Source organism: Gossypium hirsutum, chromosome A10 (assembly GCF_007990345.1).
Source record: "Gossypium hirsutum isolate 1008001.06 chromosome A10, Gossypium_hirsutum_v2.1, whole genome shotgun sequence".
NCBI lineage: Eukaryota > Viridiplantae > Streptophyta > Magnoliopsida > Malvales > Malvaceae > Gossypium > Gossypium hirsutum.
Window position 1 is genome coordinate 114,308,347 of NC_053433.1, and position 17,217 is coordinate 114,325,563.

The following is a 17,217-nucleotide window of genomic DNA, read 5'->3' on the forward strand; positions in this document are numbered from 1 at the left end:
TTTCTTTTTCCGACGTCCCCCGCTCAGGGTGAATGACTCCTCTAGACACAAAAATCTTCGATATATGGGGAAAGATCATTGATTCCCATTTGATTTCTTCCCCGCTCAATCGCACTCTCCTTCTCTCTTGCTTCTTCACCAGTTCCTTCTTTCTTTGTTCCCTGTCTGGCTTGAATCCTAACCCAAAACAGTTTTGTTTGTCCTTCATCATTGGTGCATTAAGCCTTCCCTGGAGGTATCTCCCGAGTCCTCTTCCGGGTAGGGCCCCTTTCCCAATAGTTAGTCATAGTCCTATTCTTGTAGTCTCAGATAACCTGGGCATTGGAATCCTATTTCCTTCGATAATTAATGTCACATTCACAAACTCTAAAGACTGAAAAGAGCATTCGATTGCTTCATCATTTACCTCTAGATATGGGGCGTCACTGGTTATTGTTGCGATGATGTCCTCTTCAGCATTGATCGTTACTAACCGACCTCGGTCACCAATTTTAACTTTTGGTGTAGCGATGAAGGGACTGCCCCTACTGAGTGTATCCATGGCCTCCCCAATAGGCAATTATACAAAGGCTTAATTTTCATGACCAGGAAGTCTACCTCGTACGTGCTTGGCCCGATTAAGAGGGGTATTTCAATCCTCTTCATTACCTTCTTTTCCCTGTCATCAAATGCTCTCACTACATTTTGGCATGTCTTTATATAGGAACTATCTACTGGCAACCTATTCAGCGTAGATAGGGGTAGGACATTTAGTGTAGACCCATTGTCAATCAATACCCCCGGTAATATATACCCTTTACAGCGAGTCGTGATGTGCAAAGCTTTAGTCGATCCTCTGCCTCTTGGCGGTACTTCATCATCATTAAAGAATATGAAGTTGTCGACACTTATATTGGTAACTAATCGGTCCAGTTTGTTTACAGAAATACCGTTAGCAACATAAGTTTCATTCAGCACCTTCATCAATTCGCTGCGATGGGTTTCTGAGCTTAAGAGTAAGGCCAGTACCGATATAGGAGCTGGTTGTTTGTGTAACTATTCCACGACACTATATTCGCTGTTCTTTAGAAATTTTAAGAATTCCTTTGCTTCTTTTTCTGTCACTGATTCATTAACAGCCGGTTCAAGTCCTACCGGCTTCTCTTTCTTTTGCTCAATTGCCAATGATTTTCCTTTAAAATGGTCGAATTTTTTATTTGGGGTATCATAACGCCTTCCGCTGCGCATATAAAAACCCTCGTCTTGACCTTCCTCTGATGCATTAATCGGGATTTCCTCTCCCGAGATTGTTACATTGCAGCTATAGTTCCACAATACCTTTTTGCTATCTTTATAAGGGAAAGCAACGGACTTCTGGATTACGACTTTTGGCACTAACTGTGCCTCGGATTCATTAATTCTTGGACGTGATATGATAACTATCGGGTGGTTGACTTTGTAAATATCCATCGTCGACCCTTTTTCTGAGGCACACACTTCTATTCCTTCTAGGCTCCCGACATACTCGAAGAATTCTACCTCATTATTATCCATCAATCCTTGTACTAAAGCCCTGAATTTGCTGCATTTCTAGATCTCATGATCCTCTTTATTATGAAACTCGCAATAATTCTTTGCTTCTCGGGGTCTGACTCTTGAATTCTGTGTTATCTTATCAACCCTCTTTCCACTATTTTCTTTCATACTTCTTTCAGCAGGGTATTCACTTCTGCAATATTCATCTTAGTTTCTTTCCCTGAACTCTCGGTTGTCGCATTTATCCCCTTATCCCTATGGTTAGTTAATGGATTCTCTGCACTAGATGCATCATTAAATTTCACGATGCCCATGTTGATGAGTCTTTCAACCAATTTCTTGAAAGTGGTGCAGTTTTCTATCGAGTGTCCTGTGGCTCCCGCATGATATTCGCTTTGGGCATTTGCGTCATACCATTTGGGGTATGGAGGTTGCATTGGCTTTAGATAGAAGGGAGACACGACATGTGCATCAAATAAACTTTGGTATAACTCCTTGTACGTCATTGGAATGGGCATAAATTGGAGTTTCTACCTATTTTGTTTTATGTTGGGTTCTTTTCTGGGTGGGCCCTGCTGACCAGTGGTTGTCGACCTTGGTTGGCTTACGGTGATCGATTTTGAATATGTGCTCACATTATTTACCTCGTGCTCTTTCTTTCTCGGTGCTGACCTTTTGGCATTTTCTCTCGCCTCTATTTTCCCACATCTTATCATATTTTCTATCATCTCTCCAGACATTACTATGTCTAAAAAACTCTTGGTTGTGCTACCCAGCATGTGGTTAATGAAATGTGCCTTCAGGGTATTGATCAAGAGCATAGTGGTTTCCTTTTCCAACAGAGGGGGTAGAACTTGTGTGGCCACCTCTCTCCATCGTTGGGCATATTGCCTAAAGCTTTAATTATGCTTTTTCTCCATATTCTGTAAAGTGATTCTATCAGGGGCTATGTCTGCCACATGACCGTACTGTTTCATGAAAGCTTGTGCTAGATCTTTCTATGAACTGATCTGGGTGCGACTCAGTTGGTTGTACCATCTAGAAGTGGCCCCAACCAGACTTTCTTAGAAACAGTGAATCAAGAGTTGATTATTATTGACATGGCCTACTATTGGTCTGCAGAACATAGTGATGTGAGCTTTGGGATAGCTAGTCCCATTGTATTTCTCAAATTCCAGAGTTTTGAACTTGGGAGGGAGTACCAGGTCCAGAACCAAACTTAATTCCTTAGCATCGATTCCACCACGATAGTCGGTGCTTTCCATTTCTTTAAATTTTTCTTCTAACCATCTACACCTTTCTTCAAATTCTTTCGGGAGTTCTACCCTTGTCTTTTCTGTTTCTGTTACTTCATCGAGATTGAGGACAACAGGGTTAGTCGGGTTATCCCCCAAATTGGAGCCTAAGCCAGCCTGATAGTTTACTGGCACCAAAACACCGGCCTAAAATGGTTGGGGCCTAATTGTCACCGATGGCCTTCTCGGGTACATATCAAGTTGTGTCTGAACGTCTGCTGGGGCAAAACCCTGAGGGTAGATAGGATCTTTATTATCACCTCCCGCATTGATCATGGGGCTTTTCCCTTTTTCTAATCCGCTGGCCAATAGACGCGTTAATTGATCCATCATACTTTTTTGGGACTCTAGCATCTGGTCCCTTACATCTTGCTGGTTTTGGACAGATGTTCTTGCATACGCGTTTGTAGTTGATCCTGCATTTTTTTTTGCATTTGTTCTAATCTCTCTAACCTTTGGTCCATTGCTTTTGTTTTTCCTCTTGTATCGTAACGATGTTACAAGATAACTGCCATGATTTTTAGGGGTTTTTTGTGAGTTTTAGTGCGTATGATGCAATGCTGATGCATTAATGCAATGAATGCAAAAAAGCGTTGATTCTAATTTGATTTCATTAGAGTAACTTTTCTAGAAAACAAGTTTCTTTACATAAAACAGATTACATATAAGGCTTGGTCCTGATACTTAAGGCCTTGACCTACCTAAGAAGCCAAGCTAGCTCTCGGCCTCGGCCTGGTTCTGACTAGTATTTTAAACTCAACATATCGGCCTGTACTGCTAATGTTTGTAAGTGATCAGCCACTTCTCGCACCTGAGTCAAAGCTTCGCCCATGACGTAGTCCCTGTTTCTGACTTGATCTTGAGATTGATGAAGTTGCTCCTTCCATCGCTCGTTATTTACCTCCAGGAGTTTAATCTGGAGTTCACGATTTTGTAGCGCTACTTTAAGTTCTTCTATCTTCTCTTTTAATTCTTCGATTCTGCTCTGACTAGCTTTCAACTCGATTACAGAGTTACGTGAACGATACTGATACAAGGACCTCTCTAACTCTGACACCCGAATCTTTAACCCCTCCTTCTCGTTCTGGCTTTTTACCAAACTTCTTTTCAGAACACCTTCTCGAGTTTGAGCATCCCGGAATTTTTCTTCCCATTGGTTGGCTTTGCCTTTCTCTTCTTTAACTTCCTGTCGCCATTGTTCAGATGTTTTTCCTAACCCAGCGATTCTCATTGACCTTCGCAGCTTCTTGTTGTCCGTTTTCAAACTATCCAAATCCTCTTCAGCCTTATTTTTTCCTTTTCTGAGTCTTTCAGCTTCTAGTTTCTAGACATCGACATCTAACCCCGGTTGCATTTTTCTTCCTCCAATTGCTCGATCCTTTTTCTAGTTCCCGACTCTTTCTCTCGAATTCTTGCCTGATAATTTCTAGCTCAGATGGGATTATTTTCAAGTGTTCTTCCATTGACTGAGGATTTCCTTGATCTAACGTAGGGATGTTGTCATTAATCCTCTGATCCCACCACCGGTCATACTCAGGGGTAGTCATGGGATTGGCAGCAAACTTTTTCATTCTACGAGTCTGGTTCCAGGCATTTGATATCTCGCGAACTTTTTTTTTTGTAATTATTCCCTGTGAATACGAACTCGCACTGAGCTAACCCGTATATCGGTGGTGTAAACTGTCTGGATCTGTACTGTCTTAATGCAAGCAAATGAGCATACCCGACGGCTTCCCATACTCCTAATAATGGAACCAAATCAAAATCTCCGCATCGATATAATATTTCATTAGGAACCATCCACGGGGATCTTCATTCAACATCTTCCTCTTGCAAATTTTGAAGAACCGTCATCCAATTTTCTTCTGTAATATCATCTCACCTCTGTGTAGCTACTAACTCTTTCAGTGGAGAGTAATTTTCAGAGAAGATACGATACGAGACCTTTTCTACTTTTCAAAAATGGTTGTGGAACCAAGATAGCAAGAGTTGTGCACATCCAATAAATCTTCCTTCACCCGCTCTTCGACAAGCATTTAATGATCTGAAAGTTTCAGCCAAGATTACGGGTACAGGTGTGGTCCCTTTACCAAGCCTGTCAAAAAGATCGGAAACCGCCTCGTCTACATGCCCTAAAACTTTAGGGAAGATAACCAGTCCATAAATGCTTAGAGCGAAGACATCTACCCTTTTTTTCATATCGGGGTACGCTAAGATTAGATCCTTCAGGTTCTTCCAAGGAATGCACTTACAATCTCCTTTTTGTTTGATCCAGGTTGTAACCCACTGTTCGCTCATCCTTGTGATGTTCATCGGCTTTTTTAAAAATGCTGGGACTTTGGCAGCTCTGGAATAAATTCTGTCAACCTGAATCATCGGGCAATGGAGCAAGGTCGTGTACTCTTCTATAGTAGGTACCAAATCTACCTTCCCGAAAGTGAAGCAACTGTAAGCAGAATTCCAATATTGGGCGAGGGCTCGAAACAAGTGTTCGTCTACCTTGACATCGAGCAGATAAGGTAAATCACCAAAATGACAATAGAATAACTGTTTGACCTCGTCATCTCACAGACCCCAAATTTCTTTCATTTCTTGGAGATTATTCTGAGTTATGCTGATCCGAGTAAAATCCAACAACTCCGACACGTACCCCTCGGTAAGACTATCACCTTTCTCTTGCTGTGTTGTCTCAGTCCATATCCGGACAGACGCATTGTCCTCTACTTTATCAAAAAAAACCTTTTTCCATGATAAGCTATCTACTTAGCAACCGAATGTGAATCAACACCTTTTGTGATGAAAATGCCATGCAAATACAATCAAAGTAAAACAAAGCAAGTCAGTATTTCATATGCAGTTTAAAGCAATTAAGGAATAACAAATATAGCACTTGCTCAGGCAACCACTAGGGTTTCAGAGTGGCTCTGCCTAGGGTGGGCTTTTAAGGCTCACTACATGGGGTTCGGTTCTAGAGTAAAGGTACCTGAACTAGCAGAGTCCTCGATCTTCACCCATTATAGGCTCATACAGACCAAGTTCAGTTCAGTGGAATACATTTCCCTATGGCTGCACGGAGATGAAAATCTCACGAAAACATAGGTATGGATGTATCCCGAAAGTGATCCACTATCCTGCACGGAGGTGAAAACCTCACGAAGGAGTAGTTTCTCACTCCCACTTAAAAGGGTGTGACCACAGCGGTCATGCAATGTAATATGCAAAACTATTTAAAGACTCGAACCAACGCAGCAGGTATTATATCATAAACCACAAAGATAACAGATGAAATGCAACGAAAGGATCGTATTTCAAAACCAAATTTTCAATTTTCGAAAAAAGACAAAAGTTAATCAACTTGTGGCTTGACTCTCTTATTTGGGTCCCTAGTGGAGTCGCCAAGCTGTCGAAACCATTTTTTTGGAAAAACGGGGTCGACTTTGGTTTTGGAAATGAAAATAAAAAAATGGGAGTCGCCACCAATCCTTTTTGATGAGGTGTGATCGGGTCACCTTAAATTAATCATTTTAATAAAAGTTAAGATTTACTAAAACGATAATTTTTGGTCTACGAAAATCAGAAAATGAGTTCGGGAGTCGGTTACGCACGAGGAAGGATTAGCGCCCTCAATACGCCCAAAAATTGGTACCCAGTTGATTAATTAGTGTCTTAGTGTCGAAAATTAAAAACTTGAAAGACTTTAAAATACGATCCCTCTTTTAGTAGAAACACTTGAATGTTAAAGACCTTATCGTCTCTAAGTGATGAAATGTCACATCCAGTAAGTTAGGACACGACATCTCGAACTTTTGAGAATGAGCTTGCCTTTTATTTGAAATTCGTGTATTTTAACCTTTTTTAAAAGGGTATTCGATTATTTAGAGTAAACAAGAAAAATCGAAATCCAGTAAGTTAGGGCACGATATCTCGAACTTCCAAATACTGGATATTGCCTTTATTTGCAAAAACCTTATCTTGCGGTGACAAGATGTCATATCCAGTAAGTTAGGACACAACGCCTCGTATCTCCGAGAATAAGTATTTTATTCAAAATTCGTGTTGCGATTTTAAAAGAATATTCCGTAATTTAGGTTAAGTGAGAAAAATCGAAACGCAGTAAGTTAGAGCACGATTTTCTCGAAATCCCAAATACAGAGTATCGCTTTTTATGAGAAAGTCATTTTCGTCGGGTAAAGGATGATATAACGCAAATTTGTAAAAACGAAAAGAAATAAATCGTGATGTTAACAAGCATAATAATAAATGAGTAGTATGAATGACAAAAATGAAAGAAATAAACAAGCTATGTAACTTAAGAGGAGAATAATAAGTAAAAATAATAAAAATGATAAAAATAAAAATAAATAAGAATAATGAGAATAAGTAAAAAAGGAAACTTAATAGTAAACCGATAAATAAATAAGTAATATATAAAATAGTAAAAGAAAAATAATAATAATGTTGACAAAAGGTAAAAATGTGTTAATAAGGATAATAATAATAATAATAAATAATATGCTAATAATATAATAGTAATGATAATAATAATAGTAGTAAAAATAAAAATAATATAGTAATAGTAATAAAAAAAATAAAATATGATAATAATAGTAGTAATAAACAATAGTAATAATAATAAAAGGTATAATAATATATTAGATAGTAAAAAATAAAATAATAATAATAGTAATAAAAATAATAATAATAGTGATATTAGTAGTAATAGTAATAAAGTAATAGTAATAAAAATAGTACTAATGTCAATAGTAATAAAATAAGGAAAATAAAAATTGTAATAATAATAATAATGTAAATAATAACATATACATAATATATATATAATATAATGATAACGATATGAAATTTATGGGTTTAATGCTAAGATAATAATAATGGTAAAAATAAAAATGGTGGTAATAATAATAATAATAATAATAATAATAATAATAGGATGAAAATAAAAATAACAATACTAATATATTAAGTTACAATAGTGAAATAATAATAATGATAATATATTAGATAAAAATAGTAAAATAATAACTAATAATAATAAGGTATAAATAATAATAATAATAATGATAATAATAATAATAATAATAATGGTGGCAATAATAGTAAAAATATATGGGTGATACATAATAGAAAGAATAATAATATAGTAATAATAATAATAATAACATAAACAATAACGTATATATGTATGAAAAATAATGGTAGTAAAAATAATAATAATAATAAAAGTGGTAATAATAATGTCATTAGAAATAAATAAATATAAGTACAAGTATAATAATAATAATAATAATAATAATAATAATATAAATAATATAATAACACAACCAAAAGTAATGAAAAGGACGTAATTGAATCTTAAAACAAAGTTTTGGGGCAAATCCGAAATAAATAAAAGATAAGGGGATGAAATTGCACGTGAAAACAAAGAAGAGGGACTAGATCAGGCAATAAACCCTCCCACCAAAACGTGCAGCATCGCAAGGGACTCGAGAAATCCAAGCATAATTCGGGGCAAAATTAAAAATCCATGAAAACTTAATTGTGAAGTAGCAGAAAAGCGGAAGGGCTAAAAGCGAATTAATCCTTCCAATGAAAAACGCGCGGATCCTGAGTGGAGCGGGTCGGATCGGGTCGGGTCGTCTCAAAACGACGTCGTTTTGGCATTAAGAAGGCCGACCAAAACGACGTCATTTTGATTGGCTATTTAAGGCAAACTTTTTTAAAAAAAATTCATTTCCTCATTCTTCCAAAAAAAACTGAAACCTCTCCCCCCCCCCCAAAACCTCTCAAGCCTTTCCCCTCCGACGGAGCCCCAGTCACCGGACCACCGTCGTTCGCTGTCGCCGCCGCCGCCATCACCTGCCACCGTGCGCGACGGCTGAAATTTCGAAAAAGGTGCCTTTTTCCTTTTTTATTTTATTATATTCTAATGATTTTTTGAGAAAAAATGGGGAAAATATTGATATATGTCTGCAAATAGATTCGAAAAAAAAGAAAATAAAATAAAAAATGAAGTAACCTTTGCCCTTGTATACCTTGCTCTTTCTCCGAATCTATTTTTGGGATTTTTGTTTTTGTATTTGGATCTCTGATTTCTTTATGTTCAATGTTTACTGTAATTTTTTTTTGTATTTCAAAAAAAATCCGACCTTTACAATGGATTTTTGGCTCGGCTTTTATAGCCATTTTACATGCATTTTTATCACTTTATGTCTCTTCTCCATTTGATAGTGCGGGTGCAAGTGGGAGATAAGGCGGTGAAACAGGTGGCCGACTGGCATGGGCGATGGGACAGAAGCGGCGACTAGGGGTCTAGGGTTTTTGATTTCTACCAAAATCTGTTTAGGTAATGGGCCATAGAGTTTGGGTTTTAGGGTTTTTTTTATTTTGGGTTTAAATTTGGGCTTATGTAATTTTAGTTGGGGTTTGGGTATTTTAATTTAGTGGGCAGGGCAAAAGTGGGCTGGTACAAGCCGGTAATAATGTCTTCTTTTTTTAGCAAAATACTCATTTGTTTCATCACTTAAGCTTTTCTTGATAAAGTGTAAAGATGGAAAATCTAATTTTTTCAGTACATAAGTGTGTTTGGTGTAAAATATTTAAAAAATGTATAATTTTGAACTAATAAATATATTTTTATTATTATTTTCTTTCCTTTCATTTTTCTTCCTTACCAATTATACTTAAAATTTATTTTCTTTCCACTCAAGAAAGCTCACCTCATTTCTACTACGTGCTTAAATAAATCCTTGTTTCTTTAGTTGCAGGTATCTAAAGTGTTCTGTGGATGAACTTGAAAGAGGCTCGAGTCCAAAAAATTGCTTGATGCTCTCCAAGAAAATAGAAGAAATGTGGAGTTCTTTTTTCCTGTTTTCTACCAATAAGTTTCAGTGTAATTTGTATAAGACGTCGTTTTTGACTTTGCATCATAAGCTACTAGATGGATTTTGACTTTGCATCTTATTGTATCAGTCATGGTATTGAATATGTTAGTCAATGGCTGTTCATGGGAACTTTTTGTTTTTGAAATTGATAATTTGTTTTATATTAAAAATGTTAGACTTGACTAAATTTAAGAAATTCTTAATTTACATTTTGTCTATTTTACTAAAAAAAATTGAGTAAAATAGTCTCAATACATTATAACAAACTAGTTTTTTTGTTAAAACTTTTATTCATTTTTATTATTAAAAATTAGTTCTTGTACGTTGCAATAAAGTATATGTGACACGCCATGTGAAATTATTCGATTTTTTCATTACCTTTAGATTTAATGTACAGAAATTAATTTATTCAATTTTCTAAAACATAATTTACAGTGCTGTCTTTCCAATAACAGGAATTTGTCACATTCTTTCAGCATCAACAAACCTAGATTTCCCAGTAATAATTTCCATCTTTTAATGTATTTTGGAGTTCAAGTCATCCACAAAATTTATGCGATCAATGAAAATAAAATTAAAAAAAAGTTGTTAATTGGCACATGGTCTGAACAAAGCTCAAAGATGGACGTTTCCATTAACTGAGTTAAATAATAACAGCGGTTGCAGTGTCTATAGGGTCACAAATTTTACAGCTATTTATATACTTTAGTTAAACTTTTTGAAACCTGTACAACTATAATATAATCAAATTAAAAAAAAGATAATAAAAATAATATATAGTCGAATAATAATAACAAAAATCAAATGCTAAAAAAATCTATGAAGTTACTAAAATCCACACCTAAAACGTGTTAAAATTTTATAGAAACAAGAAAACCAACTTTGGTTAAAGTTCATAAAACCATCATAAGACAAGTTCAACCATGAAAATTAATGTAATTTAATTATGACATGAAAAATATACAAATCTAATACGGATGTAAAAATATTCTTTAATAGTTTAGAATTGTTTGGTTGCTTTTGATTCCTTGTTCAAATTAGTATGGGTTGGGTGATCTTAATGCCTTTTCTTATAATCAATTGACTGGGAAAAAAAATAATGGGGTCTTTGTATTAAGAGTCGGATTATATTTTGTTCTTTCTCCTCAAAAAATAAGGAAATTAGTTTTTATACATTAGAACAAAGAGTAAATTAGTTCTATTATTAAAAGTTTCATCCATTTCTACAGTTCAAAATTGGTTCCTATATGTCAAAATGAGATACACATGGCATGACATGTGTAACTGTGGTTATTTTATCAGCCATACTAGTTTTTTAATGGTAAAAATGAATGATTTCTTTAAGACATAAGTTACAACGCTTTCTTTCCAACAACAAGACTTTGTCACATTCTTTCAGCATCAACAAAACTAGATTTCCTAGTAATAGTTACCATCTTTTATGTTAGGATATGTTTACATCAATAAATTTTCAGACAAGAACAAACTAATTAGCTCTCTGAATTAATACATGATTAAGCCTCATTCCAAGTGTCTTGTTATGTCAGTTTTCTCTTGAAATATATTATTGTCTACAATAATCTAAACACAAGAAAGCTATGATGGAGAACTAATAATTAGATATTACATTTAAGTTCTTACTATTTCACTTTAACTATAAAATTATCGACCAAAATTGATACTTACATTACAACGGGAGAAGAGAGAAAGAGCTTACAATCACAATGATCGAATTCTACACCTCATGCTAATCAACCGAGTCAGTGATATGATTGGCAATTATTTAACAATATTAATGAGTGAAAAATATAAAAGTCAAACATTGACCAGCATTCAATTATTTGCAGTAGAGAGAGTCTAAATACCAAGCAAAGAAGCAACAGCACCCCCTAAAACAGCTTGGACAATGAGATCCAAAGCATACTCCATCAGTGATCCTTCATTTTCCTTTCTCCCATTTGAACTTTCCCCATTTTCTTCTTTGATAAACACTAAACCATTTGCCACACCACCACTTTGTGATTGATTGAAATAACCCATTTTCCAATTCTCAAAGTTCATATTATTCACACACCCAACATGGTAACAATGTTTCCCACAACTCGAAATATAAGCCCATCCTTTCAATTTCCCTTTATAAATTTCCTTGTTTTGACATATCAAACACTTGGTTGAGGCCTTCACCTCAAGGTTAAGTCTCAATGACCCTCCGTTGAAATTGCCATTCAAGGTGCTTGGGAGCTTCAAACAACAAGGATGCAAATATGTTTCCTTGGATTTGTACATGAAACCTTGAACATCTTTGCCACATGCATTACATGTTTTGCCTCGTTTCCCTTTCTTTTTGAACTTGAAGTTGCTGTTTTTGAAGAACGAATGGGTGGCGATAGGCTTGGCCACCCCGCAATTTTCATGAAGATGAAAGTTACACTTCTTGTTATTGCATTGATAAGATGAACCGAAGCCTAGTTCTTTGCATCCGTCACACTGATATGGCGTTTCGGAATAGCTTAGCTCGAGCTTGTGGCGATGGCTGAAATGGTCTATCTCCGTGATTTTCATATCTTTTGCGTTTGCCCTTTTGCAGCTCTTGTTTTCCACTGTTTCTAAAAAGTTAAAACATGCTTTTAAGGGTGTAATGCAAAGTCCAAGACGTAAGTGAATTAGAATTAATTTCTAAAATTCAATCTCGATTCAATATAAAGATTGAACCATAACAAACTTGCTTGATTAGAATTGTTTTAAGTTCTTCAACTGCTCAAGCATTAAGACACAAAAATTTGAGTCACTCGATAATTCAAATTGCTCGAGTTTGAGCTTAACTCAATAATAATTATGTTAAATCCATATTCTTTTAATCCAAACTCGAATAGTTTATAAATACAAATATCTCATTTACATCCTAAACATACTCATACCAAACATAAATTTGTATCTAACAATCACCTTAAACACACATACATGCAATCAAATATCATATATTATTAACTTTTCTACAAAATTAGAGCATCATATGTTTTAAAGATGATTATTGGAATTGGATTTCGACAAAGCTAATCAAGGTAAATTAAAAAAAAAAAAGCAAGTAAAATCATGGAGATAAGTAATAGGGAGGGCTATGAAGACTTACCAGCAACAAAGATGAAAGATTATATATAGTAAATTCATTGGTGTGAGACCGAGCTTGGCAATTCACCAGCAAGCTTTTAGGGGGGAAACTTAAAGCTTTATAAGAAAACCTGAGGATTAATTTCATTAATTAGTTGAAGTCTGATCTCCTTCATTTCCAAGAAAGTTCAAATTTATATTATGTTATGAGAATTTTTTTCTATTTCCAATTTTCCCAAGATTTGACTAATCAACTATTGGTTTAGCCTTCTTCCAATTTTCACATTAATATTTTATATATGAAAAATTAGAAAAAAAAATTCTAAAGTTAAGGTTTAAAGAGAGATGTATATATTTTAGGGTGTGTTTCGATGAGAAATTTATATGAAGAATTTCATTTGCATCAAAATTTTTAAAATTTTAAAATCGAATTTACTTATTTGAGTAAATATATCAAAATATTTGGATAATTTAATAAAAAAATTTAATAGTTCAAATTCATTTTTCAAATTCCATCTAAATACGTGTTTTTTTTAGTTATTATTAAAAATTAAACTTCAAAAATTATTTTTAATATGTATATTATGCATATATCATGCTAATTCTATAATGATATATTTTCAAAATAAACAAATATCTATTGGTCTAACTTTCTTTTTCAATTTGGAGGTTGCTCAGTTGAATTGTGTAATATAGATTATAAATAACTCCCAATTTTCCAAAAAAAGGAAAAATAAAAATAAAAAATTGAAAAACAATTTTTTTTCTAGAACTTTTACTTTTTGGAACTTAAAATAATTATAAAAAATACAAAATATTAAAAATTTATAAAAATAAAAAAATAATTTATTATAATCATATTTCTAAATTTTAATTTTTCTTAATATTTAGTCAATTTGAGTGATGTATTATCGGTTATTAAAATATATAAAGTTGAATTCAACTACTTAATTAACTCCCATTTATTATTTTTAATTTATTTTAAATATATTTATAATATAATATATAATATAATTTTAATTTCTTTAACCCAAAGTTCAATTACCCAACCCAACCAATAATCCATTAATACTAGCCCAAAGTGAATTAGCTTATGAATTTAATTCAAGATGAATTACACGTAAGGTCATTAAATTATTAATAAATTTATATTTTGGTTATTAAATTTTAAAAAGTTAAAAGATGATCATTAATAGTGGTAGAGCATAATGGTTCCCCTAAAATAGTAAATTTTTAGTTTAGGCACTTTATAATTTATGAAATTTTAAATTAATAATGGTAAAATTACACTTTGACCACTCCAAAAATGATAAAAATGTGATTTAACCCTTTAAAAATTATAAAGGTACATGCTTATTAAAATGATGAAATTGCATTTTTACTATCATAAAAATATACAATTAAGTTCCGCCCCCTCCCCAAAAAAAAATTTAGGATCCGCCATTGGTTACTAAACTATTCAAAAGTTTTCATTTAAGTCATTGGGCTATTAGAATATTCTTGTATGGCATTCTCTATTCGCACCACCTATACCAATCAAAAGGTCTCCTTCCATTTCTCTTGAACATCGTGAATCTGCAAACTAAAATCTAGATAGTTGTCTTCTTCGATCTCTGAAACCGTCAGATCAACTTGAATCTAAAGTATGTTCCTCTCCTAGTCAATGAATTTTGATCTACCATATTAACGGTAGAATAATTTACATGTTTTTTGTTAGAATATGTTGGACATCTAACAGATTTTCAAACAAGAACAAACTAGTTAACTTTTGGCTTTATGAATTTATACATGATTAAGCCTCATTTCATGTGTTTCGTTATTTCTATTTTCTCTTGAAATATACTATTGATCTACAGCTAGAAAATTGTCATGCTTATGAACAAAATTGATCAACTCGCATTGCTTGTTCCGACATTAAAATATTTTTTTATACAAGTCAATAATTATATTACAATGAGGGAAAGAGGAGAGCGTTTACAAATACAGGAATCGAACTCTAAATTTCATACTAATCAACTTGAAACATACAAAAGTTTGCCGGTGTAGGAATGATGTGATTAGCAATTAATTAACAACATTAATGGGTACAAAAAATAAAAATCAAACATTGGCCAGCATTCAATTATCTGCAATAAAGAGAATAGTCTAACTAATCCAGGAAGAAACAACAGCCCCTAAAACAGCTTGGACTATGAGATTCAAAGCATATCCCATCAATGGCCTTTCATTTTCCTTTCTCCCACTTGAACTTCCCCCATTTTCTTCTTTGATAAACACTAACCCATTTGTCACACCACCGCTTTGTGATTGATTGAAATAACCCATTTTCCAATTCTCAAAGTTCATATTATTCACACACCCAACATGGTAACAGTGCTTCCCACAACTCGAAATATAAGCCCACCCTTTCAATTTCCCTTTAGAAATTTCCTTGTTTTGACATATCAAACACTTGGTTGAGGCCTTCACCTCAAGGTTGAGTCTCAACGACCTTCCGTTGAAATTGCCATTCAAGGTGCTTGGGAGCGTCAAACAACAAGGATGCAAATATGTTTCCTTGGATTTATACATGAAACCTTGAACATCTTTGCCACATGCTTTACAAGTTTTGCCTTGTTTCCCTTTCTTTTCATACTTGAAGTTGATGTTTTTGAAGAATGAATGGGTGGCGATAGGCTTGGCCACCCCACAATTTTCGTGAAGATGAAAGTCGCACTTCTCGTTATTGCATTGATAACATGAACCGAAGCCTAGTTCTTTGCATCCGTCGCACTGATATGGCGTTCCGGAATAGCTTAGCTCAAGCTTGTGTTGATGACTGAAATGGTTTATCTCCGTGATTTTCATATCTTTCGCGTTTGCCCTTTTGCAGCTCTTGCTTTCACTGTTTCTAAAAAATTAAAACATGCTTCAATCAAACTCGCTTGATTGGACTTGTTTAAAGTTCTGAAACTACTCAACACAAAAAAATCGATCAAATTGCTTGAGTTTGAGCTTAACTCGATATTAATTGTGTCGAATCTGGATTCTTTTAACCCAAACTCAAATTGTTTATAAACACAAATATCTTATTTACACCCTAATCATACTCATTCTAAACATAAATTTGCATCTAACAATCACCTTAAACACACATACATGCAATCAAATATCATATGCTACAAACTTTTCTACAAAATTAGAGCATCATATGCTTTAAAGAAGATGATTATTGGAATTGGATTTCCACAAAGCTAATCAAGGTAATTCAAAAAAAAAAAACCAAGTAAAATCATAGAGATAAGTAATAGGGAGGGCTATGAAGACTTACCAGCAACCAAGACGATAGATTATAGTAAATTCATTGGTGTGAGACCGAGCTTAGTAATTCAGCAGCAGGCTTTTAAGGGGTAAATTTAAAGCTCTATAATAAAACCTGAGGATTAATTTTATTTATTGATTAGTTGAAGCCTGATCTCCTTCATTTTCAAGAAAATTCAACATTATATTATGTTAATGAGAGTTCTGTCTGTTTCCAATTTTCTCAAGAATTGACTAATTAACTATTGGCTTACACTTGTTCCAATTTTCCAAAAGGCTTCACAAGTAAACCTGAGGATTAATTTTATTAATTGATTAGTCGAAGTTTGACCCTCCTTCATTTCCAAGAAAGTTCAAATTTATATTATGTTAAGAATTTTTTATGTTTTTAATTTGTACTGTTATAATTAATGTCAATAATAGCTATAGAACCATCGCAAAGCAATAAAAAGAGATAGATTTTTTGTGAAATCCTTTCGAGAAAAAAATCACAGGCAGTAGAGGAAAAATTTATTAATGTTATAAGGTTGAAAAACCCTATTCTAATCAAAGTTAAATAGAAAAAGAATAGTTATATAAAGACTTAACTTGTGCTATATGGTCTGTACTGAGGGGGCAGATTGCAATCCCAGTCCAATTTTGTGCTTAACGGGATCTGTAGTAGACTACGGCCCTCGGCCTTTCGCTCCCACAAATGCTTTTATTTTAACATTGTATTTATTTCTTCAACAAATGACGAAATTCGAATCACACAATCTCTAACATCTACTAATTAACTATTGGTTTACCCTTGTTCCAATTTTCCAAAAGGCTTTACAAGTAAACCTGAGGATTAATTGTATTTATTGATTTGTTGGAGTTTGACCTCCTTCATTTCCAAGAAAGTTCAAAATTATATTATGTTATGAGAATTTTCTTTGTTTCCAATTTTCTCAAGAATTGACTAGCCAACTATTGGCTTACCCTTCTTCCAATTTTTCGCATTATTTTATATATGAAAATTAGAAAAAAAATTCTAAAAATAAGGTTTAAAAGGAGATGTATATATTTTAGAGGGTGTTTAGATGAAGAACTTGTAATAGGAATTTTATTTGTGCGAA

At 33.8% G+C, this 17,217-nt stretch overlaps 2 protein-coding genes across 2 annotated transcripts; both read right to left on the reverse strand.

The window, feature by feature from the left end:
• Positions 1-11,330: 11,330 nt before the first annotated feature.
• LOC107934377 (uncharacterized) lies at positions 11,331-12,981 on the reverse strand. Its single transcript, XM_041078157.1, has 2 exons — positions 12,840-12,981; positions 11,331-12,315 (listed from the first exon to the last, which is right to left on the reverse strand). Exon 2 carries the CDS (start codon positions 12,269-12,271, stop codon positions 11,567-11,569), a length of 705 nt encoding a protein of 234 aa, XP_040934091.1. The 5' UTR covers positions 12,272-12,315; positions 12,840-12,981; the 3' UTR covers positions 11,331-11,566.
• Positions 12,982-14,720: 1,739 nt separating this feature from the next.
• Positions 14,721-16,265, reverse strand: LOC107915119 (uncharacterized). The gene is made up of 2 exons (XM_016844259.2): positions 16,128-16,265; positions 14,721-15,707 (listed from the first exon to the last, which is right to left on the reverse strand). The coding sequence occupies exon 2, from the start codon at positions 15,662-15,664 to the stop codon at positions 14,963-14,965; it is 702 nt and encodes a 233-aa protein (XP_016699748.2). The 5' UTR covers positions 15,665-15,707; positions 16,128-16,265; the 3' UTR covers positions 14,721-14,962.
• Positions 16,266-17,217: the final 952 nt, after the last annotated feature.

Excerpts from the sequence above, each read along its gene's own strand:
- LOC107934377 (XM_041078157.1), bottom strand. The coding sequence starts at position 12,271 with ATGAAAATCACGGAGATAGACCATTTCAGCCATCGCCACAAGCTCGAG.
- LOC107915119 (XM_016844259.2), bottom strand. The coding sequence starts at position 15,664 with ATGAAAATCACGGAGATAAACCATTTCAGTCATCAACACAAGCTTGAG.